Source organism: Mobula birostris, chromosome 23 (assembly GCF_030028105.1).
Source record: "Mobula birostris isolate sMobBir1 chromosome 23, sMobBir1.hap1, whole genome shotgun sequence".
Taxonomy (NCBI): Eukaryota; Metazoa; Chordata; class Chondrichthyes; order Myliobatiformes; family Myliobatidae; genus Mobula; species Mobula birostris.
In genome coordinates, this window is record NC_092392.1 from 19756684 (window position 1) to 19782517 (window position 25834).

The following is a 25834-nucleotide window of genomic DNA, read 5'->3' on the forward strand; positions in this document are numbered from 1 at the left end:
TTCACGATTGTACACAACCACATTTCCTTTTCCAGTTTCTGATGCGGACAGTGCTGACAATGTGAAGTTTGCAATGATTTGTCTGCAGATTTTAGAACTTGCTTATTTATACTGTTTTTATTGATGAAATTCTTCAGTGCGCACATATTGATGTCACTGGGCAAAATATCGCCCAGCACGAGATTTTTGGACACGCTGGTCATTACAAATTAGAGGAACGTTGGCTATGATCCTGGTGCAGGTCAATGCAAGTGGGCAATTTAAAAGATTTTGGAGTGGACTAGTTGAGCCAAGGGGCCTGTTTCTGTGCTGTACTTTTCTATGACTCAATGACTCTTAAAAATATTAGTCCAAGTCCCTGCGTCCATGAAGGTTGCAGCAGTCTGCAGTCAAACACAATTCAGCTTGTCTTCCGCTGAACAAACTCCGGGAGGCAGCTCAAGCAGTGCAGTGGAGTGCCTCCCCATGGGTGACGGCAAACGGGTGAAACTACAGCATGAGGCAGAGTCCTTGCTATGAGCAAAGCCAAGCAGCTCCCCCGCAGTTTGCCAATAGACCAATGAATTGGACTTGCAACATTCCACACCACCAATGTCCAACAAGGTCTTGCAGTCACAAGAAAAGTGACGTGCACTTCCTTCACACTCTGCTGCCTCTCTGTTTCAAGCAGCAGCATGGTCCGCACAAGCCCAACTCCTTCAGTTTCTCTGCCAACGAGCAACTCGCTGATGGGGTAGACCTGCAGTACTTAAAGTTTTTCATGTCTAGCGGGGTTTTGTGATTATCAAAAATATGATTTAAAAAGACAATAGCACCTTTGGTTGACCCTGTAGAAGCCGCTGAATCCGAGCACATCACCATCCAACTAGAAGTGAATATATACAGAAACTCGCATCAGGGTCTTTTTACTCTTGCGGTTTCTTAATTCTACCTACAAGGATTCTACATCACCCTATCTATGACACCTCTTTCTAAGTATTTGATTTCAGTTTTTTATCAACGGGGCTATCCCACCCTGTCTGCTTACCTGCCTGTCCCTTCGTTACAATGTGTATCCTTGGATGTTAAGATCCCTGCTGCACTCCACTCACTTCTGACTGCCAACTAGAGAAACACCCATTTATCCCAACTCTCCGCCTTCTATCCATGCTAATACATTAGCCCCGACTCCATGCATCTTACCTTATGGATGTCTTTTATGTGGCAGCTTATCGAAAGCATAATGGAAATCCTAGTATACATGTCCCACTCTATCCATTGCACTCATTATTTCCTCAAAGAACTCTGGTAAGTTTGTCAAACAGGACCTGCCCTTCATGAATCCGTGCTGTGTCTGCCTGCTGGGACCACTTCTATTCAGAAATCTTGCTATTTATTCCTTAATGATAACTTCAGGCAGTTTCATATCTACAGGCATTAAGCTAATTGGCCTGTAGTTACCCAACTGCTGCCAACATCCTTTTTTAAACAGTGGTGTGACATTCCCTGTCTGCCGGGACCTGCCCAAAGTCCAGAGAATTTTGGTAAATTATCACAAACGTGTCTGCTACAACATCCACCCTTCCTTTCAGTACCAGGGGACTTGCCTACATTTTAGACCAGCAGTTTGCTCCCCAATAACTCTTTAGTGACAGCAATTGTATTGAGGTCCTCACCTCCCATTGCATCCATAACATCTTTCTCACGTGTCCTCTACTGAGAAGACTGACACAAAATAGTCATTCAAGGCCTCAGTCATTTCCACATTACCCAATATTAATTCTCCCTTCTCATCTTCCAAGGGACTTATGTTCACTTTAACCACCTCCGTTCCACTTCATGCAATTATAAAACCTTCTACGGTCTTATATTTTGTGCTAGTTTATTTCATAATCTGTCTCCCCTTTCCTTATTGTTTGCTTTGTGTTTCTTTGTAACTATTTATTGTTTTCCCATTCTTCCAGTTTCCCACCACTCTTGATGACTTTGTATACATGAGCTTTTAGTTTGATGCCTTCTTTCATTTCCTTAGTTATCCAAGTTTGACTCTCCCCACCCTTACAGCCTTTGCTATTAACTGGGATATATCTTTGTTGAGCACCATGAAAAATGGCTTTGAATGTCCTCCACTGTTTCTCAACTGTCCCACCATATAGTCTGTGTCTTCAGTTTCTCCCTCATCCTGTTGTAGTCTCCCATGTTTAGGCATGATAAATTAGTTTTAGAACAACTATTTAACCCTCCACTTGTATGACAATACAAGCAACGATTATACGATTAAAATGAGCTCTTGGTCACTCAATCCACGTTGTCATGGCTCTTACACTTTACTTGTCTCCCTGCACTGCACTCTCTCTTTTACTGTAACACTTACAGAGTCTTAGAGTCATACAGCAATGCAATGGGCCCCTTGGCCCAACTGGTCTATGCTGACTAAGATTCCATCTACATGAGTGTCATTTGCCAGCATTCGGCCTGTATCCTTCTGAACTTCACTATCTCTGTCCTGGTCCAAGTGCCCATATTCCGCATTCTGTTTTTTGTTGACTGTTTACTACTTTCCATATGGAACAATCTGCCTGGATGACATGCAGGCAGCATCTTGGTGCATGTGACAAGACAAACCTAATTTCAAGTCCCATTGATCCTTCAAGTCAAGCAAGACTCTGAAATATGTCTCAGTGGTTCTCTTTCTGTGCAACCTGTGACTTCATGCTATCAGGTCCCACCTTGATGCCTACAGAACTGGAGTGTCAGCATCACCCTGGCAGACAGTGTAAGAAGATTTTTTTTAAAGATTGGGGGGGGGGGTGGGGTTTGATGCTACTGTCACTGTTCATTTTTGGTATTGTCGCTGTGTTTTTCTGTTGGGAGGGGTTGGGTATGTGTTGCTATGGTTGCTGTCTTTTTTCTGCATTTGAGGGGGTCGGGGATTGTATTGTCGTCGTTTTTGTCTGCAAGTGAGGGGGCAAGGGTTTGTTATTGCTGTATTATTTTTGCGATTGAGGGGGCCGGGAATTGTCATTGTCACTGTTTTTTCTGTGGGGGAAAGTTGGGACTTTGTTGCTTTTTTTTGCTGTCTATCTTCTGCGGGGAGGGATGGGGGTTTCTGGGGTCTGCAAGTTTTGTTTCTTTTTCCTTTTTGTGTATTTCATGGCTATCTGGAGAAGACAAATATCAGAGTTGTATTGTACATACATACTTTGACAGCAAAATGAACCTTTGAGCCTTTATTTTTCAGGTAGACATCAAAACATTGAAACATACAATGAAATGCATCTGTTGGCTTCGATGACCGACACAGCCTGAGGGTGTGTTGAGGGCAGTTCAGAAGTGTTTGCCACGGTTCCATCATAGCATACCCACAATTTACCTAACCCATAGGGGTTTGGACGGTGGGAGGAAACCAGAGCACTGGGAGGAAAGCCATGTGGTCTGGGGAGACGGTACAAACTCCTTACAGACAGCAGCAGGAATTGGACCCTGACCTTCTGATTGCCGGCACTGTAAAGCGTTGTGCTAACTGCTACACTATGGTACTGTGCCATTCTGTGCAGAACAGAAGTTTATTTTGCCTCATCTCCTCTTTAATACCTCTCCATATTACTTTGCAATACATCAGGGGCATATCCCTCCAGGAGATGCGATCTCAGGAAGGCAACGTTCTTTCATCAAAGATCCCCACCATCTGGGCCTTGCCATCTTCTCACAGCTACTATCAGGCAGGAAATGTAGAAGCCTAAAGTCCCACACCACCTGCTTCCATAACAGTTACTTCCCTTTAACTTTTTGGAAACTAGGAGAATCAGAGACAACCTTATAAAAATATTAAAAATGGTGACATGCATAGATAACAGTCATTTCCTCAGAGTAGGGGAGTCCAAAACTAGGGGGCATTGGTTTAGGGTGAGAGGGGAAAGATTTAAAAGAGATCGGAGAGGTAACTTCAAGCAGTGGGTGTTCTATATATAGAGTGAGCTGCCAGAGGAAATGGTTGAGACAGGTACGCTGATAACATTTAAAAAGCGCTTGTACAGGTACATGGATAGGAAAGGCTTTGAGGAATCTGTCAAATGCAGACAAATGGGACTAACTTAGATAAGGATCTTGGTTCACATGGATGCGTTGGATTGAAGCTGTACTGTATTAGTCTCCTGTGCTGTCTGTGATCCTATGAGAGAAAGAGAGAGAGGGAGAGACTGAGAAAGAAAGCTATATATAGATAGAAGAGATAGGTAGAGTGAAACCCTGTCTCACTGCTCCCCTTCTGTAATCTCTGCTGCATTCAGTGAAACTCTCTCTCGCTGCTCCATCTCTGCGATCTCTGCTACTGTTCAGCGAAACCTTCTCTCACTGCTCCCCCTCTGCTATCTCTGCCACCCTTTTCCCCAGCCCTTTATCTCTTTCGCCAATCAACTTCCCTGTTTTTTAATTCATCCCTCCCCCTCTCCCGGTTTCACCTGTCACCTTGTATTTCTTCCTCCCCTCCCTCCACTTTCTGACTTCTCTTCCTTCCCAGTCCCGACGAAGGGTCTCGGCCCTAAACGTCGACTGTTTACTCTTTTCCATGGGTGCCGCCTGGCCTGCTGAGTTCCTCCAGCATTTTGTGTGTGTTGCTTTGGATTTCCTTTCTTTTCTTTTTCAATCTTTTTATTAGTTTCAACATCATACACATTACAAAAAATAAGTACAGAGCAATTGGGATTGTATTAATTAATAATAATTATTATATTATAAAAGTATACAGCCAAGTAACACGTAGTTAGTAAACCTCCCAAAATCTCACACATTAACAATAAAATATATAAAGGGTATACATAAAATACAAAAATATCGTAAAAAAAACAGAAAAAGGAAAAGAAAAAGAAAAAGGAAGGGCTATTATGATACCTGAGATAGAACCAATAGTGTCACCACTCCTGCTCCTCTCCCCATATATTGAAATCACAAAATAGGTTTGGCAAGGGTCAAATTACATCATGTGGAAATATTGAATAAATGGTCTCCAAGTCTCATCAAATTTAATAGATGGGTCATAAATGACACTTCTAATTTTTTCTAGGTTTAAACAAGATATAGTTTGAGAAAACCATTGAAATGTAGTTGGAAGATTAATCTCTTTCCAATTTAATAGTATAGATCTTCTAGCCATTAGAGTAACAAAAGCAATGATCCGACCAGCTGAAGAGGTCAAATGATGTTTTTCTATCATTGGTAAACCAAAGATGGCAGTAACAGGATGAGGTTGTAAATCAATATTCAAGACAGTGGAAATAATATCAAAAATATCGTCCCAATATTTCTTCAATAAAGGGCAAGACCAAAACATATGAGTTAATGAGGCTATTTCAGAATGACATCTATCACATACAGGGTTTGTATGAGAGTAATAACAAGCTAGTTTATCCTTAGACATATAAGCCCTGTGTACAACTTTAAACTGTATCAATGCATGTTTAGCACATATAGAGGAAGAGTTAACTAGTTGGAAACACTGGCCATTTCTTTCCTTTCTCTGAAGCCTTCACCTCGCCAACTGAGATTTCATTGTTGCTGTGGGTAAGCGGATACCGTGTGGAGATCTGTTATAATTGGCAGGAATGGGATCCTGTTGCTTTGATCTGTGCCCAGGGATACTCAGGATCAACAACAGGATACGTTCATCTGCTTTAAACTGTCCACCTGAAACTTCGGGTTTCAGAAGTAAGGGCAATGAAATAAAACAACTCGCCTTTATTTTGGACGCTCATTCACCGGGGATGAAAAGGCAATTAGGGTTCGTATATCAGGAGTGTGTGGAATGGACTGCTGGTGACGGCTGTGGAGGCAGATACGATGGGGTCTTTTGAGAGACTCCTGGATAGGTACATGGAGCTTAGGAAAATAGGGGGCTACGGGTAACCCTAGGTAATTTCTAAGGTAAGGACATGTTCAGCATAGCTTTGTGGGCCGAAAGGCCTGTATTATGCTGTAAGTTTTCTATGTTTCTATATATATATAGGTTTAGGAAAGTTAAACTACAAGAAAAATATCTACTCTACATCCTAATGCAACAAGGCTGTACAAGGGAAAACGGAGACAGAATGCAGAGTAAAAGTTACAGTCGTAGGGGAAATGCAGTGCAGTTACACGGACCATCTTGAACTCCTGAAACGATGGGAGGGTGGGGAGATGGTGCATTCCTTGTACAGTTTACACAGGACCCCTGGATGTTTAGTCTCTTTCTCTGACAGAACCCAGAATAGTTTCGAGAGTCCTTTAGTGGCCATTCGAATCAATCCTAACCAACCCTATTGCATGCAAAACCAGTGATCTCCTCAAGCTGAAATATCACAGCAAAGGTTAATTTGGTGCCTATAACACTAACAATACTTTAATTGTAATATTGGAAGTGGAATTAGTTTATTATTGTCACATGTACTGAGATACAGTGGAAAGTTTGTCCTGCATACGGTTCATACAGACAAATCAGTAAACTCCAAGACCTGGGTCTCAATACCCCCTTGTGTAATTGGATCCTGGATTTTCTCACTTGTCAACCCTAGTCCGTTTGGATTGGCAAAAATATCTCCTCCACAATTTCCATCAGCACAGGAGTACTGTAGGGATGTGTGCTTAACCCCCTACTTGACTCGCTTTACACCAATGACTGTGTGGCTAAGCACAGTTCCAACACCATATACAAGTTTGCTGACAACACCAGAGTTGTGGGCCGTGTCAAAGGAGGTGATGAATCAGTATACAGGAGGGAGACTGAAAACTTGGCTGAGTGGTGTAATAACAACAACCTCTCACTCAATGTCAATATGACCGAGGAACTGATTGTAGACTTCAGGAGAGGGAAACCAGAGGTCCATGAGCCAGTAATCATTGGAGGATCAGAGGTGAAGAGGGTCAGTAACTTTAAATTCCTGGATGTCGCTATCTCAGAGGACCTGTCCTGGACCCATTGTATAAGTATAATTGTGAAGAAAGCACGACAGTACCTCTACTATCTCAGGAGTCTGCAGATTCAGCCTGTTATCAAAACCTTGGCAAACTTCTATAGATATGTGGTGGAAAGTGTGTGACTGTCTGCATTACAGCCTGGTATGGGAACAACAATCCCTCTGAGTGGAAAACCCTACAAAAGGTAGTGGTTTTGGCCCAGAATGTCACAGGAAAAGCTCTCCCAATCATTGAGCACATCTACATGAAATGCTGCTGTAGGAAAGCAGCATCCATCATCAAAGATCCTCCCCACCCAGGCCTTGCTCTTTTCTCACTGCTGCCACCAGGGAGAAGGTACAAGAGCCCCAGGACTCGCACCCACCAGGTTCAGGAACAGCTAACACCCCTCAACCATCAGACTCTTGAACGAAAGGGGATAACTACACTCAATCTGCTTCTGGTGTTCCCATAACCAATGGTCTCGCTTTCATGCTCTCATTATTTATTGCTATTTATTTATATTTGTACAGTTTGTTGTTTATTGATCCTATTTACAGTTACTGTTCTATAGGTTTGCTGAGTATGCCCGTAGGAAAAACAATCTCAAGGTTGTATGCGGTGACATGTATGTACTCTGATAATAAATTTTACTTTGAACTTTTGAACTTTAAAAATCATTACACAGTGCATTGATGGAGAACAAGGTAAACCAATAACAATGCAGAATACAGAGAAGGTGCAGTGCAGGCAGACAATAAGGTGCAAGATCACAGCGAGGTAGGTTGTGAGGTCAAGAGCCCATCTTATCATACTTTATGTTATATTAATGTGTTTTACATGTTAAAAAATTGTTAATAATGTGTTTCCGTTTTAATAGATCTTGATCTTGAATACATCAGTGACATTCACACAAATTCAGCCTCAGTGAGAAGCAAAACATGACACTTATTGGAAATGTGAAAAAAATTGCTGACTACACAGCAGATCAGACAGTGTCTATGGGGAGAGAAACAGAAGTAAGGACTTTGGCCAGTGATCTTCCATCAATACACCGTAAATTTGGAGATGAACAAGTTTCTGTGACATAGAGGAAGGAGGGAACAGGTGAAAGGTAGGAGAGATAATGACCGGTGAAGGGGAAACACGGAAAAGAGTGATAAACTCTAGTGGACATCTAAGCCAGAAACAGTCACAACGTACATTACATTACAGCACAGTACAGGCCCTTCGGCTCACAATGTTATGCCTACCTTTTTACCGTGTTTGATGTGACAACATCAGTCTGGTCTGCAAGCTTTCCTCAACTTGGCTACAATGGTGCAAATAATTGAGCCCGTGATGTAGGCCTGTTTACATGATCCCATTCTTTTACGTTTGGCTGATGAACACGGACCTTGTGGTCATTTCATTTTGCCAACCAGATCTCCTGAGCAGCCTTTGCTCTGCAGACAATGCTGTTTGTTTGCAAAGCAGTCTTTTAACTTCAAACTGATTACTGCTTGCTTGCACTTTACATTAAGATCTGAAGACTGGTTCTGACTTGAATTAATATCTACTATATTCACATAATTTCATAACACTCAGCAAATCAGCGAGGAAAGCAGAATGAATGGCCAATGTGAAGCATTAATTTTGTTCCCCCACTCCACAGATGCTGTCTGACTTGCTGCGTACTTCCACTGTTTATTGCTTTGTTTCAGATTTCCAGCAGCTGCGGTATTTTGCTTTCTTTCTTGTATAGAATGACAGATTATAGTAACTGCCTCGAGCGGGACTTGACAAACAAGGGAAGGAATAAACCAACTGGGAATCAGAAACATATTTGACTGTAGCAGAAAAAATGGGTATTTGTTCTTGCAATGGCTGCAGGGTTTATTTATAAAGGCTTCTATAGAAGCTTTGGTGTGCTAGTGCTTTCTTGATATAATACACCTCTTGTGATTGAGCTAACAATAACCCTCTTCACCCTGTCATGTAACAGCAACCTACCAAGAGAATGAAGAATAAAATGGTAAATTAATACATTGTAAAATAAGCCATCTGGTGTAGAGTCAAAAACAGGTCAACCTGTCAAAATTATTGAAGAAAATTCATCTCGCGTTCAATTGCAAATGAGAATTATTCTGGATATTGGTTTCATGTTCTAGCTAAGAGATTATAGAAGTCGTTATAACTGTAAGAGGTTATCCTGTTAACCAAACAAAGGATTAGCCTTTTTGCTTTGAGAGTTACTTTGCTATGCACAAAGGTCAGGATCTTGCAAAGTTCTATGACGGCTGCCTCGGATGTTACTGATTCTGTCTGGTATCATGGCGGTTTAGAGCATAGAAGAGCCCATGCATGCAGTCACAGAGTAGAACATAGAACAGTACAGGCCCTTTGGCCCACGTTGTTGTGCTGACCTTTAACCTACTCCAAGGTCAATATAACCCTTCCTTCCCACATAGCCCTCCATTTTTCTTTCATCCATGTGCCTATCTTAGAGACTCTCAAATGCTGTAATGTATCTGCCGCTAACACCACTGGCAGTGCGTTCCAGGCACTCTGTGCAAAATAACCTACTTCTGACATTCCCCCCTATACTTTCCTCCAATTGCCTTAAAACTATGCCCCTGGTGTTAGGCTTTTCTGCCCTGGAGTAAAGTCCCTGGTTGTCCACTTGGTCTATGCCTCTTATCATCTTATACACAGCTCATCTGCCTTCTCTTCAAAGAGTAAAACCCTAGTTCTTCCAAGCTATCGCCATAAGACATGCTCTCTAGTCCAGGCAGCATCCTGGTAAATCTCCTCTGTACCATCTCTAAAGCTACCACATCCTACCTGTTTCATACAGCGATGCAGATCGGTAGTTTTAAGGGAATGGGTTGAGGGATACCCCTTATCTCTAGGACATGAAAGTGGGTCCCCCTGTATGTAATGTCATAGATTCATAAAGTCAGAATCAGGGTTATTGTCACTGGTATATGTCGTGAAATTTGTTTTGTGGCAGCAGTAACAGTGGAAGACATAAAAATTACTGTAAGCTGGAATAATAAGTAAATAAATAAATAGTGTGAAAGAGGAATAGAGAGGTAGTGTTCTTGCAATGTCAGAAACCTGATACAGATGGGAAGCTGTTCCTAAAATGTTGGGTGTGGATCTTCAGGCTCCTGTACCTCTTCCTTGATGGTAGTAAAGGGAAGAGGGCATGTCCTGGGTGGTGAAAGTCCTTAATGATGGATGCCGACTCCTCGAGGCTTTGCCCCTCAAGGATGTCCTCAGTGGAGGGGAGAGATGTGTCCATGATGGAGATGATTGAGTCTACAAGCCCTCTGCAATGCAGCATATTGGTGGCTCCATCCCAGGCGATGATACAACCACTCAGAGTGCCTTCCACTGTACATCTGAAGAAACTTGTCCGAGTCTTTGATAACATATCGAATCTCCTCAAACTCCTAATGAGGTGTAGCTACTGGTGTGCTTTCTTCATGATCACGTCAGCGTGCTGGACTCGGGTTTAGATCATGGCGTATGGCAGCAGGCCTTTCAGCCCAACTCATCCATACTGGCCAAGAGTCCCACTAAACTAGACCCTTTTGCCCATGTTTGACCCGTGTCCCTCTTAAGATATTCCTGTCCATGTGATGGTGATGGTGGCATCTGTTAGGCCTGCGAGACCATGGAAATAGCACATAACCAGGAATAATTTATCAAGGACTGGAATAATAAATTATCTTACGTGGCTCACAGATGTTACTTCTTAAAGACGACAAAGGTCCTAGAGTTTGCTTCGTGATCTCTGCCAGGCTAAGGGCAGCTGTATAATAAAAGAAAGCACTTCCGGAAATTTCTTCACTCAGTCACAGCAACTAGCCCATTAAATCAGAGAGTCTGTGGGCCATATTGGTAGTGCGGTCACTCGAGTCATGTATGATGTTCTCCTCAGTGACTGTCTATTGTTGTGTCTTTAGGTGCCTGTATCTACATATCCTAGACTGAGGGCTTCCAGTCCTGCCCCTTTGCACCTGCTGATCACCACAGGACTAAATCCAGGATGTTAGGGTGTTAGGGTGGATACCTTTCATGGACAAAGCCTGTGTGTCACTTGGTTTAATGTGGGGAGGCAGATAGGGGCTGCGTCCAGTGTCATGGAGTGCAAGACGACTCGAGACCCCTCACTGCAGCAGCCTTCACACACCTCCACTGCCATTGTGAGGTGTCATCATCTTCTGCCAGCTCCATTGCTGGGGTCTGAGTTCGATCTCTCTTCGTCTAGAACCTCCTCCTTCAGCTCACCACCGTGGCTGACCCTACCAGGAGCCAAGCACCCATGGCTAAACTTCAGACAGCATCCCTCTCAGGATCACGGGAACTCACCAGGCTCTCCACCACGAGGTGATGATCCTCGGAGAAGGCCATATTGCTGCACTGGTAGCCAGCATAGGCCATATGGCCTCTTTATAGATTCACAAAACTGTACAAGTGGTCCATGCTGACCAAGATGCCCTATCCAAGCTGGTCTCACTCGTCAGTATTTAGCTCATAACCTTCACAACAGAAAACATTACCGCACAGTACAGGTCCTTCAGTCCACGATGTTGTGCTGACCTGTTAACCTACTCTACCATACATCTAACACTTCTCGCTCCTATAGCCCTCCACTTTTTTCTATCATCCAGGTGCCTACCTAAGAGTTTTTTTTTAATGCCCCTAATGTATCTTTCTCTAACACCACCTCTGTCGGTGCATTCTATGCATCCACCACTCTGTAAAAAGAAAACTGTGCCTCTAAAATCCCCCTCCTTTTCTTTCCTCCAATCACCTTAAAATGATGCCCCCCCTCATATTAGCAATTTCCATCCTGGAAAAAGGTTTCTGGCTATCTACTCATACAATGCCTCTATCATCTTGTACAGCTCTATCAAATCACCTGTCATCCTCCTTCGCTCCAAAGAGAAAAGCTGTGGCTCTCTCACCCCGTCTTCATAAGACATCCTCTTTAATCTATTCAACATCCTGGTAAGTCTCCTCTGAACTCTCTCTGAGGCTTCCACATCCTTCCTATAATGAGGCAACCAGAACTAACACAATACTCTGTGTGGTCTAACCACAGTTTCTTTTTTGTTAGAAAAAGAGTTGGAACATTTCCTTATGACTCTTGAACTCAAGCTTTGTGATCCATCTACCTGCCCAACTGTCCTTTAAAAGTTGTTATTGTACCTACCCCAAACATTTCCTCTGGCAGCTCATTCACACACCTGCCATTGTATAACAAAGCTGCCTCACAAGTTCTTATCAAGTCTTTCTCCTGTCACCTCAAACCTATCCCAACCGAGAACCTAGGAGCAGAGTATCAGGCCCTTCGGCCCACGATGTGTGTGCCAACCACCGGGCCAAACTAATTCCACCTGCCTGCACATTTTCCATACCTTTCCCTCCACTCCCTGCCCACTCATGTACAGTATTTGTTTCAATGCTTCTTAAATGTTGCCATCGATTCTGCCTTCACCACCTTCCCTGGCAGCATGTTCCAGCCACAGTGTCAAAGAACACTACAGCAGAGAAACGGGGTGTTCAGCCTGTCTAGTCCATGCTGAACTACTAATCTACTGAGACCCATCAACTTGCATCCTTCACCACACCTCTCCCAGCCATGTACCTATTCAAATTTCACGTGTTAAATTGCATCCAACACTTCCACTGGCAGCTCGTACCACACTCGCAAGTGAAGAAATCCCCCTCATGTTCCCCTGAAGTATTTCACCTTTCACCCTTACCCAACCTCTGTTGAAACCCCATCTACCATAATCTTTATTTAAAAAAACTTATCCTGTACGTCTCATTTACATTTCCTCCCCTCAGTTTAATTTCATGCCTCACGATATTTGATATTTCTACTTTGAGTAAAAGGCTGTAACCTCCCAAGCCCCTTATAAAGTTCGATCAGATCTCCCCTCAGTTCTGATGCTCCGGAGAAAACCATTCCAAGCACGCTATACCTCTTCTTTACTACCCTATCCACCTGTGTGGCCACTTCCAGTGATCCATGAACTTAGACCATAAGGTATAGGAGCTCAATTAGGCCATTTTATCATGGCTGATCCATTTTCCTCTCAGTCCCAATTTCCTTCTTCACACCCTGACTAATTGAGAGCCTATCAACGTCTGCTTTAAATACACCCAATGACTTGGTAATCAGTTCCACAGATTCACCACCCTCTGGCTAAAGAAATTCCTCCTCATCTCCATTCTCAATGGATGCCCCTCTATTCTGAGGCTGAGCCTTGTGGTCCCAGACTCACCAACTATAGGAAACATCCTCTCCATATCCACTCTATCTAGGCCTTTCAATATTTGATAGGTTTCAATGAGCTTCCCCATTATTCTTCTAAACTCCAGCGAGTACAGGTCCAGAGCTATCAATCGCTCCACATGCAATAAGCCTGGACTCATTCTCGTGAAGAGACTTGCATCCTAAAATCCCTCTGTAGATTAGGTGTTAAATCAAGACCTTATTAGACAGAAAATATCCTGTAGCACTCTTTGGAGAAGCAGTTTCCCCACGTCCTGGCCAAACTTGCCAATCAACATTATTAAAGCAATTATCGTAAACGCGAGAGCTTTTGCAGATGCTGGAAATCCAGAGCAACGCACAAAGTGCTGGAGGAACTCAGCAGGTCAGGCAGCATCTATGGAGGGAAATAAACAGTTGACATTTCAGGCTGACACCCTTCATCAGCACGACACTCTTACAGCTTTGGGTGTTGGAGATCAGAGTTCAATTCCGGAGGCGTCAATAAGGAGATTGTACATTCTCCCTGTGACTGCGTGGGTTTCCTCCGAGTGCACTGCTTTCCAGCCACAGTCCAAACATGTACTGGTTAATAGGTTAATTGATCATTGTAAATTGTCTTGTAATTAGGCAAGTGTTAAATAGATGGGTTATTGGGTAGAGCGGCTTTGTTGGGCCAGAAGGGCTATATCTCTAAATTCTTTTGAGCCAGGGGTAGGGGTATTTGGGGTCACTGTTCGTGTAGCATTTTGTGAGGGTGGGGGGGGGGAGCTGAGGACTGATGATCACGTTGCCATTCTTTTTCTTTGTAGGGGGGAGCTGGGTTTGCTGTTTCTTTCTGAACTGACTTCCATGGTTTTCTATGTTTTGCGGCTATCTGGAGAAGACGAATCTCAGAGTTGTATACCGCATACATACTTTGATTATAAAAGAAACTGTGAACCTTTGAAAATAAGATAAAATGAATCAGGACCAATCATCAGATTATTATCATCTTGCTATTCATGGGAATTTGCAGTGCCTAAGATGACTACTGCATGCCCGACGTCAGAACAATGATCAAAAGTTTTCAAATCTCTTTAGGACCTCCTAAGTTTATGAATTATTTTATAGGATAAAATAATTTCAAGACATTTTACCTTAACATTTCCCACTATGCCAAGAATTATTTTATTATTAATTGTAACATTTACAACAACAAATACATTACATAACACCTTCCACCAGTATAGAACGTATAACAGAATAGTGCAGTCCCCTCAGCCCCTCATGATGTGCTGACCATTTGAGAAACCTTTCACAGTTTTGTGTAAAACAAAAATTGTCGACAGTTTGAAAAACAAGAGATTCTATAGGTGCTGGAAATCCAGAGAAACACACACAAAATGCTGGAAGAACTCAGCAGGTCAGGCAGCATCTGCGGAGATGAATAAACAGTCAACATTTCCTGCTGAGAGCCTTCATTGGGACTGGAAAAGAAAGGAGCAGAAGCTAGGGTAAGAAGGTGGGTAGGAAAAGGGGGAAAAGGCAGGTGAAAGCCATTCACAAATGTGAGGAGCTTAGTAAAATACTGAATTAACAAAATGTCTAACTACTGGAAATACAGAGCAAACACACAAAACCAGGAGCCCTGACGGCCCAAAAAGTCAGCTGTTTATTCCCCTCCATAGATGTTGCCTGACTTGCTGAGTTCCTCCAGCATTTTGTGTGTTGTCGATACCTTGCACACAAGGGACACATTAAATTACAAGATTACATTTATCAACAGATGACAAGTAACAAAGTTAATAAAGTATATTTTTGAATTATTTAATGTGAACATTCTGTGTAAATACAATTTAAGATCACATTTCAAAATCATCAGTTAAGTATACAGAGTACACAAGCACAGATATTGCATTAAGGTAATATATTCAGCATAAGGTAATATATTCAGCACCAGCTCATACATATAGTTATATTTGATATCGTGAACTAAATCTGAATAAGCATTTCACATTATGCCACTCAACCAGATCACAGTGTTCTACTAATTTCATCCCAAGACCCTAAGGATATGTTGCAAATTAGCTGAAAGTCCTCTCCTGACCACAGTTGGAGTACGGTTCACTAGCATGATCCTGGGAATGATGAAAGGGTTCATGTAAAAGGACTGCTTGATGGCTCAGGTCCTGTATTCACTGGAGTTTAAAAAAAATAGGGGGGGGCGGGGAGGAGGGGGGAGAGGAAATCTCATCGAAACCGATGGAATATTGAAAGGCCTGGATGGAGTGGACATGGAGAGCATGTTTCCCCATCGGGACAAGTCCAGTACCAGATGGCAAAGCCTCAGAATAGAAGAGCATCCCTTTAGATCAGAGATGAGGAGGAATTTCTTTAGCCACAGACCAAGTCATTTGGTATATTTAAAGCAGAAGCTGTATGTTCCTGATTAGCAAGGGAGTCAAAGGTTACAGGGAGAAGGCAGGAATGGGTCTAGAATGATAATAATCAGCCATGTAGGCAAAAGATACACCCGAATTTCCAAGGACATTAGTATGGAGAATATTGGTCTGGAAAAAGATGAGAAATTATTTGGAAATAAAACATGGGTGGGAGGCTGGGAAAGGGGCTTGTTTTGCCGTTGCTGTCTTGTTGCTTGTGTTGTTCTGTGGAGTATTGTGGCATGCTATGTTGGTGTTAGGATGTGTGGTGATACTTGCGGGCTGCCTCTCAGCATACCCTTGTGCTGTTAATGCAAATGACGCATTTCACTGTATGTAACAAATAAATCTGCATCTGAAGAATGGAAGTTCAGTTCAGTTCACCAGACAGAAAAACAGGACTTCCGAAAATGAGTTTGATAGCAAAGGATTTACAAGGAAGGAGCACAGTAACAGAGATGTGGAGTCCTTTACAATGTTAATTTGCAAGTTATATAAAAATACTTAATTAAATATACTTTATCTGCAACTGAACTCATTAGAATTACAGACTCAGGACCAAGACCTCACTCTGGGCCAGTTTCAACTGGTTTTAAAACATTAGAGAAATTGTTGGCAAGCACTGCATTTTCATCAACAAAATGGACCTTCCCTTAAGATTATTGAAAAGTCTTGTTCATAAACTTAAGGTCTCATATTACCACTTTGAGAATCATATCCTCCTCCGACGTGTAATTATAACCCTTAATGGATTACTTAATATGAGGCAAAGTGTCCATTAATGTCTCATTAAGGGCAATATTAAAATAAACATTTCTGAAGACTTGACAAAGGCACCCATCAATATCTTGTGTAAAATGAGCAGCTTATTAATCACTCTATTTGCTTGAATTGATAAAGCATGTCCAGTTGAAGTGGTAGTGACTTGTCTGCCATACTCTTCACCTGCAGACACACCCAAAAACTATTGTCGACTTGGCCTTTTTGGGTGCAAGAGCATGGTGTCCCAATGTCGGCGTTCAAAGTTTGTGCATGTAGTATGCAAGTCCAAACTCCCAGGATCAGATGCCCACATACCCTTTGACATGGCAGCTGGTGAACTATTAGGCTGGCATCATGGTGTGTACTTACTGTAATGCTATCACAGCACACCACCAACGCGGGTTCAATTCCCACCGCTGTCTGTAACGAGTTTGCACGTTCTCCTCATGACCACATGGCTCTCCTCTGGGTGCTCCAATTTTCTCCCACATGCCAAAGATGTGCGGGTTAGCAGGTTAATTGGTCATGGGCGTGTAATTGGGTGTTGAGGGCTCACTGGGCTGGAAGAACCTGTTAATGTGCTGTAGCTCTAAATAAAATAAAATTTGGCATAAACAGATTTATCAACAGTCTGTAGACTATAGCTATCATATGCAAGCCAAGGATGGAGGCAAGGATAGTATATGACCAGATATCATTCTGGATTCTGAACTCAGTGAGGTACATCAAGACGATAGCTGTGATGATAACTTGGGCAAGTGAACTCCAAGTGTTACTGTCTTTAAAAAGAGTTAGTACATAGAACATAGAATACTGCAGCACCTTACAGGCCCTTTTGCTGACAATGTTGTGTTGACCTTATAACCTACTCTAAAAACAATTTAGCCTTTCCCTCCTTTGTAGCCCTCCATTTTTCTGTCATCCAAGTGCCTATCTAAGAGTCTTTTAAATGCTCTTGATGTATCTGGCTCTACCACCACACCTGGTAGGGTGTCCTGTGCACCCACCACTCTGTGTAAACAAGCTCACCCCTGACAGCCCTCCTATTCCTCTTGCATTAGCCATTTCTGTCCTGGAAAAAATGTCTCTGGCTGTTTGCTCAGTCTCTGCCTCTCATTATCTTGACGGAGGCATGGAAGTCCCCTCTCATCCTCCACTCTAACAGAAAACCCCTCACTCGCTCAACCTATCCTCACAGGGAACTTTGTGAAGAAGTCTGAGAAAGCTTTTCTCAGAGAGAACCTTACACAGAGACAGTAACCCAGGAATCCCAACATTACCCATCTTGAAGCTTTGTTGGGCATGCTGCATACTCCAAACTAAAGGAATGAACATTGCATAGTTTGGGTGAGAACCGAGAGCAGAGATCAGTACAGCACAGAAACAGGCCCTTCAGCCCACAAGGTTGTGCCAAATCAATTAAATTAGTAAGTTACTGGCTAACTTAACCAATCCCTTCTGCCTACACATTGTCTATATCCTTCCATTTCCCTCACACGTCTTTTAAAATACTCTGATGTTTCTGCCTCTACCATGACCCCAGGCAGTGAATTCCAAGTAGCTACCACTCAGTGTCAAAACCTTGCCACTCACATCTCCTTTCTCACCTTAAATGCATGCCCTTTAGTACAAGACATTACAGTCCTTGGAAAAAGATATTGTCTACTCCATGTTTCACATAATCTTATAAACCTCAGTTAGATCTCTCCTCAGCATCCAGCGCTCTGGAGAAAAGTGAGGTTTCGTACATTTCACTGGCTTCATTTGTTTACCATGAGCCCATGCCAAGACTGGCCTAGGTTTGCTGGGATTCTTGAGAATATCTGATGGACAAGTTGACCAAGTGGGTACCTTTTTTTTGGACACGTATATCGGGCTAAACAGTGCCTTCCCCATCTCACATTCCCAGGCAATCGAATGTAAGTTCACACACCAACAATTTTCTATGGAAATCTTTTTGGTTCAATCCAGAGGCAGCGTAGAAACAGCCTGCATCCTTATTCCCGAATTTTTTTTTTTTAGAAAGTGTTATAAATATTCCTGGAAAAGATCAGTCAGGGTGTCACTGATCCTTGCTAATCCTCAAAATACCCAGCCTGCGCAGTGCTTCTCTACAGGATTCGTCATTCGAACTGCGGCCTGAGAACTGGACAGTAATTCCTGGTGTCCGGAATCCTGATGGCTGCTGGAAAGAGCCTGCTCTGCGCACCGCTGGAGAGTTCGGTGAGTCAGTCCGGGGGGCAGAGTCTGTGGTTCCGGGTTGCAGGGAAGCAGATTTCCGGGTGGGGCCGGCCGCGTGACTGTCTTTGGACACGGCGGGGGCCATCACGGACTGGCTCGAGCCAGAGCCCCTGACCTTTGGTCTGTAGCCATTCAACAGCCCTGAATCGGCTTTGTCCAGCGATTTGTTGACTGACCCCAGCTTTGGTGCTGCCATCCCTGCCGATTCATTGGACGCAGAATGATTCAGAGGCCTGCTCCTTCTGGGGCTGTTGACTAATCCCGGAAGATGACTTGGCTCTGACTCTGCAGCGAGGAGGCTGGTGCCGCCAAGGTTCGCCAGCACTTGAGCTTTGCGTTGTTGTACTTTGACCGCCGCCTTGGAGATGGTGCTGTTGTACTCCTTGTTCGGCACGGAGATGCTAATGTTGGACGGGAACCTCTGGGCTTTGACGTTTTTGTATGGGGGTGCCCGACCTTCAGTGAGCGAGGTTGTATTCGCTTGCTCCTTCTCCTGGGTCAACGGCTTCCTCTCGGTCTGAGGTGTGGGCCAAGGGATCCCGTTTCCTACGCTCTTCTCGGCGATCTTCTGCGCGATGACCATCGGAGTTGGCACCGACCCCAGTGGCTTTGAATGACTGCAGTACGCTTGTACAGGTTCTAGCGCAGGTTCGGGAGAAGTCCTCTCAAAGCTGCTTTGCTTTGTTAACTGCGAGGGAGAACGGCTGTTCGGCTCCTTCACCACAGGTTTCTCTTGGTTCACCTGGACTTCCTCTTCCTGGAGTCTCTTTCCACCTTCATCAACTGGAACAAAGAAAAGAAAGCAACTTTTCAAATACTAGAAGGTGGATAATGGCGTGGTAGCATAGTGGTTAGTGAGATACTATCACAGCTCGGGCATTGGAAGTTTGTACGTCCTTCCCGTGACTGCACGGATCTCTTCCACGTGTCCCGGTTTTCTCCCAGAGTCAAAGGACGTTAGAGGTAGCAGTTTAATCGGCCATTGTAAATTGTCCTGTGATTAGGCTAGGGGGAAGTAGGTGGGTTGCTGGGCAGGGCAGCTCGTTTGGCCAGAAGGGCCTGGTCCACGCCATTTCTCTAAACAAGTTTCACCGTAGTGTAGCAGCTTGAAATTTTGCCGCTCACAACTCCAGCAACTTGGGTGCAGTCTGTGTGTGTGTGGAGTCTGCATACTCACCCTGTGAGTGCAGGGGTTTCCTCCCCCATTCCAAAGACATGAGAGCCGGTGGGTGAAGTGGTCCCTGTGAATGATCCCTGGCGCGTGGAAGAGTGGAGGAATCTGGGGGGGGGGGGGGCGGGGGGGCAGTTGATAAGGAGGTGGGGAGGATAAAATGGGATTGGTGTAAATACATGCTCCAGGATCAGTGCAGACGCTGTGGGCCAAAGGGCCAGTTTCCAATGCTGCCTGGGCTAATGACCTATGTGGACAGCCAGAGACTTTTTCCCAGGGTGGGAAAGGCTAAAATGAGGGTACATACATCATTTTAAGGTGATGGGAGGAAAGTATATGGGGCGTAGGGATGGGAGGGATATCAGTGGTTTTTTTGGCAGTGAATGTTGGGTGTGTAGAATGATGATAGAAAAATGAAGGGCTATGCGAGAGGGAAGTATTAAATTGATTTTAGAGTGGTTTAAAAGGTTGGCACAACAACATGTGCCGAAGGGCCTGTTTGCATTGTAATGTTATATACTCCTCTCAGCCTCCACTGCTTCAGAGAAAACAACTCAAGTTTGTTCAACCTCTCCTCATCACCCACGTTCTCCAAATCAGACAGCATCCTGGTGATGCTCTTCTGCACCCTCTCCAAAGCCTCCACATCCATCCTATAATCTGGTGGCTAGAGCTGAATGCAATTCTTCAGATGCACCCTAACCAGAATTTTATAAAACTGTAACATAACTTTTCGCTCTCAAGCTCAATTCCTTGAGTAATAAAGACAAGCATGTTCCACTCTTCCTTTTCCACTCTATCAACCTGTACAACTACTTTCAGGGATCTGTGGGCTTTGACCCCCGAGCTCCTCCTTTACAAACAGCATCTATGTCGATGATCAAGCCTCAATTTAAACACATTCAAATCCATGGAACAAAATATTGTTCAGTAAATAACGTACCTGAAAACACGGTATCATATTTAGGGATGAATTCCACCGGCTGAGATTTGGTGGTCACTAAATCAATGATTTCCTCGTTTTCCGAATTATAGCTTTGTAGTGTGGAAGGATCCTTGACTCTTAGGCTGGAGTTTGAGCAGTAGTCCTCAAAATCATCATTCAGAGAGTCAAGTGTATTCTCAAAGAACAAAATACACTCTTGCTCCTCGCGAGACAGGTAGTTCATGAATTCGTCGTCCTACAGAAACAAATGAATGAATAGGTTTCAAAAGGCAAAACATCAGAACTCAGAATACAGTGGAAACACACACCAGTTCATCCCTGGCCGTCCACACCCCTGAAGGTTGATCTTGGGCCCAACATATTGATGCAATTATGAAGGCGGCACACCAGCGGCTATTCTTCATCAGGAGTTTGAGGAGATTTGGTGTGTCACCAAAGACTCTAGCAGGTAACTAGGAAAACATCTTAACTGATTTCATCATGGTTTGGGGTCACTGCACAGTATCAGAAAAAGCTGCAGAAAGTTGTAGACTCAGCTAGCTCCACCTCCCCACCATCGAGAACAACTTTGAAAGGCAATGCCTCAAAAAGGTGCCATCCATCTTTAAGGACCCACACCATTCAGGACACGGCATCCTCCTATCACTACCATTAGAAAGAAGGTACAGAAACATGAATACACACTTAATGCTTTAGAAACAGCTTCTTCCCCTCTACCATCGGATCTCTAAACAGACAATGAACCCATGAACGTAACTTTTCTATTTTTTGCTCTCTTTTTTGCACTACTTATTTCATTGTTTGCTATTTTTTAATCTATATGTCTTACTGTAACTTATGGTATATTTTATGTATTGCTGTGTAGTGCTGCTGGAAAACAAAAAAAATTCACGGCATGCACTCAGTGGCCACTTTATTAGATACCTCTTATGAGTATGTTCATGGTCTTCTGCTGCTGTAGCCCATCCACTTCAGGGTTCGACATGTTGCGCATTCAGAGATGCTCTTCTGCACACCACTGTTGCAACGTGTGGTTACTTGAATGACTGTCACCTTCCTGTTAGCTTGAAGCAGTCTGGCCATTTTCTTCTGACCTCCCTCACTAACAAGGCACTTTTGCCCACAGAACAGCTACTCACTAGATAATTTTTTTTTGTTTTATGCACTATTCTCTGTAAACTCTGGAGATGGTTGAGTGTGAAAATCCCAGGAGATCAGCATTTTCCAAGATACTCAAACCACCCCATCTGGCACCAACAATTATTCCACAGTCAACATCACTTAGATCACATTTCTTCCTCATTCTGGTGTTTGGTCTGAATGACAAAATGAACCCCTTGACCATATCTGCATGCTTTTATGGATTGAGATGCTGTCACACAACTGACTGATTAGATATTTGCACTTACGAGCAGGTGTATAGGTGGACCTCAAAGTAGCCACTGAGTGTACCAGTGATAACTAACCTGATTCTGACTCACTCCTTGAAAGAGCAAAAAGTTGAATCCACCTGAGGTGGACATCAAAGATCCCTTGGTGCTTAAAGAACAGGAGGGTAGACCCAAGAGACTGGAGTCGCTGGAATCTGCAGGAACAAACAATCTGCTTGAGGATCTCAGCCAGGCGAGCAACGTGTGTAGGGAAAAATCTACAAGGATGTTGCCAGGTTCTGGAGGACCCGAGTTATGTAGAAAGATTAAATATATTCGGACTTCATGCCTTGGAACATAGAAGATTGAAAGCAGATTTAAACAGAGGTATACAAAACTATGAGGGACATAGAAAGAGTAAATGCAAGCAGGCTTTTTCCACCGAGGTTGAGTCAGACTACAGTCAGAGGTCAAGGGTGAAAGGCGAAAAGTTTAAGGGGAACATGAGGGGAAACCTCTTCACTCAGAGGGTCATGAGAGCGTGGAACTAGCGGCCAGCGCCAGTGGTGTATGCAAGCTTCATTTCAACGTTTAACAGAAATGTGGATAGGTACTTGGATGGTAGGGGTATGGAGGGCTGTGTGCCTGGTGCTGGTTGATGGGAGTAGGCAGTTTCAGTGGCTCAGCACAGACTAGATGGGCCGAAGGGCCTGTTTCTGTGCTGTACTTTTCTATGACTCCATGACATTGTGACTTTGATTACCAAACAATTGAAGGGAGATGAAAAGGGAGCATTCTGCCCATTAGATCTATGTTAGCTGTCAGGGAAAGAATCCCTTCAGTCACATGGTAGCATAGTAGTTAGCCTTACTGCACCAGGGACCGTGGTTCATTTCCAGCTGCTCTCTGCAAAAAGTTTGTACATACTCCCCACGACCATGTGAGTTTCTTCCGACATCCCAAAGACAACCAGGGTAGGATTAGAAGTTCTCGGCGTGTTACATTGGCACTGGAAGCATGGTGATGCTTGTCCCCAAGATGCCACCAGCTCTTCCTCGGCCTGTGTTGGTCATTGATGCCAATGACGCATTTCAGTGTGTTTCAACGTGCATGTGACAAAAGCAGCCAATCTTTATTTTTAATCTATTTCCCTGTAACTCTGCTTTTCCTGTCTCACCTGCCCATCTACATTCCCTTGATTCCTTTGCAATGCACTCACTCCAAGGAGCTATTTACAGTGGCCAATTAATCCTCATCTTGGGGAAAATACCAGAGCCCCTTGTGAAGGAAGCTCGCAGAGTCACTGGAAACATGCAAATTCTACACAGGCAAATCAGTCAGATTTATTACCACTGTCTTAACAACGTGATATTTGTTCTTTTACAGCAGTAGTACAATGCAAAATTGCTGTAAATTACGAAGATAAGTAAATAGTGCAATTTAAAAACAAGGAATGACGAAATGGTGTTCATGAGTTCCTGGACTGCTCATAAATCTGATGATGGAGTTGGAGGAGTCCTGTACTTCCGGCTGACCAGAAGTGCACTGAGAGCAGTAAACATAAAGGAGTTGGGTGCTTACTCTTCTGGTTAACAACGGATGGTGCAATCCTGGTCATATTATGATTGAGGAACGTGTTTGTAGACCGGATATTGAACTTTTTACTGTTGGCTTTCGGCCACATTCCACCAAGATACAACACTGGGCGTCACGGGAGGTCGTTCCTGCTTGTGGCATCGAACTTGCAGCTCCTCCCGTGGAGGGTCAGACACCCTGAGCCAATAGACTGGTCCTGGACTTATTTTCCATCTGGCATAGTTTGCATTTTATTGTTTGATTGTTTGTGGTTTTTGTATTGCTATATTTATGCTCTATTCTTAGTTGGTGTGGCTGTAACGAAACCCAATTTCCCTCGGGATCAATAAAGTATATCTATCTATCTATCTATTCTGCCTGATGGCAGTAACGAGGAAAGGGCATGTGAAAGTCCACACTGATGGATGCCACCTTTTTGAAGCACCAGCTCTTGAAGATGTCTTCACTGGTGAGGAAGGTTGTACCTGGGATGGAGCTGGCTGACTTTACAACCCTCTGCACTCTCATGCATAAATGAACAATCTACATTCACAGAAAATGCTACCTAATCGCCAGTATAAACTTCCAGCTCATTGACTGCAATAGTTAAACACCTGAACTATTCTACATACCAAAGAAGCAATTACTGACTGACCACTGTCTCTCTTTTACAATATTCCTTCTCCACGTTAGAAAACTCTTCTGGAGACAAAAAAAGTTACAGAGCTTCCTTTATCTTTAAAAGTAAAATCATTCTCTGTTCATCTCTGATAAATAGTTGGATGTAATCTAGACAAGTCACTGATAAGTCACTGATTGTGAGGCAAATTGAGGATCTCCTAATGATTGTGATGGGGATTGTTTAAATGGGATTTGTTTCTTCAAAATATGCTCAGGTCTGGTTGTGGGCATGGAGCCTTCAGTTCCTGAGGCAAGTTATTAAGGACAAAACCAGGCACAACCTTCCTCACCAGTGAAGACAACAAGAAGTGGCGCTTCAAAAAAAGGTGGCATCCATCAGTGAGGACTCTCACATGCCCTTTTCTCATCTGCAAATTCACAGCTGTGTGTTCGAGTCCCCCTGCAGGAACATCGAACACGGAACGTAGAACAATACAGCACTGAAACGGGCTCTTCTGACAACCATAACGGTGTTAAACACAATGACAAATTAAAATAAATCTTTTTTGTGTGCACATGATCTATATGCCTCCATTTCCTGCATAGTCATGCAGGGCACATTTCTTTTAAACACAGAGCCTGACAGGGGTGCCAGGTCTATCGGCCTCTTAAATACCACTATCGTATCTGCTCCCACCACTACCTTTGTCAGCCTGTTCCAGGAACCCATGGTGAAGGATGGGGAATTATATTTGGAATATAAGGGACGAATGGACAAGGGAGTTGAGCAAGTGAGGCCCCTATCCTATCCCCATACCCTACCCCATCATCCCGCTGCCATAACAAGCATAGGGTTCCTCTTCTCCTCACCTACCACCCACTAGCCTCTGCATCCAGCACATAATTCTCCATAACATCCGCCAACTCCAATAGGATCCCACCACCAAGATCCTTCCTATCCCCATTTCCGCAGGGATGCTCCCTATTTGACTCCCTTGTCCATTTGTCCCTCACTACTGATCTCCCTTGTGGTGTTTGCCCTTGCTAATGGGACAAGTGCTACACTTGCCCCTACACCTCCTCCCTCACTACCATTCAGGGCCCCAAACAGTCCTTCCAGGTGAGGTGACTTTTCACCTGTGAGCCTGTTGGGGCCATCTACTGTGTCCGGTGCTCCCGGTGTGGTCTCCTGTATATTGGTGAGACCCAAAGTAGATTGGGAGATCGCTTCGCTGAGCACCTTCGCTACATCCAGCACAAAAGGTGGGATCTCCCGGTGGCTACCCATTTTAATTGTACTTCCCATTCCCATATGTCAATCTATGGCCTCCTCTATTGCCATGATGCGGCCACACTCAGGTTGGAAAAGCAACACCTTGTATTCCGCCTGGGTAGCCTCCAACCTGACAGCATAAACATCAATTTCTTGAACTTCCAATAACTGCCCTCCCCCCTTCATCATTCCCTATTCCTGTTTCCCTCTTTCACTTTATCTACTTACATGCCCATTAGCTCCTCTGGGGCTCCTCTTCCCCCTTCCCTCAT

The 25834-nt window shown here is 43.8% G+C and overlaps 1 protein-coding gene across 1 annotated transcript in view; it reads right to left on the reverse strand.

Moving 5' to 3' along the window:
• Positions 1 to 14325: 14325 nt before the first annotated feature.
• Positions 14326 to 25834, reverse strand: part of LOC140186804 (proline and serine-rich protein 2) — a 53234-nt gene continuing 41725 nt past the window's right edge. The window contains exons 3-4 of the mRNA XM_072241389.1: positions 20721 to 20958; positions 14326 to 19389 (exon numbers count right to left, since the gene is read on the reverse strand). Of these exons, the coding sequence (XP_072097490.1) occupies positions 18428 to 19389; positions 20721 to 20958 (1200 nt within the window). The 3' untranslated portion in view covers positions 14326 to 18427. The remainder of the gene's footprint in view (positions 19390 to 20720; positions 20959 to 25834) is intronic.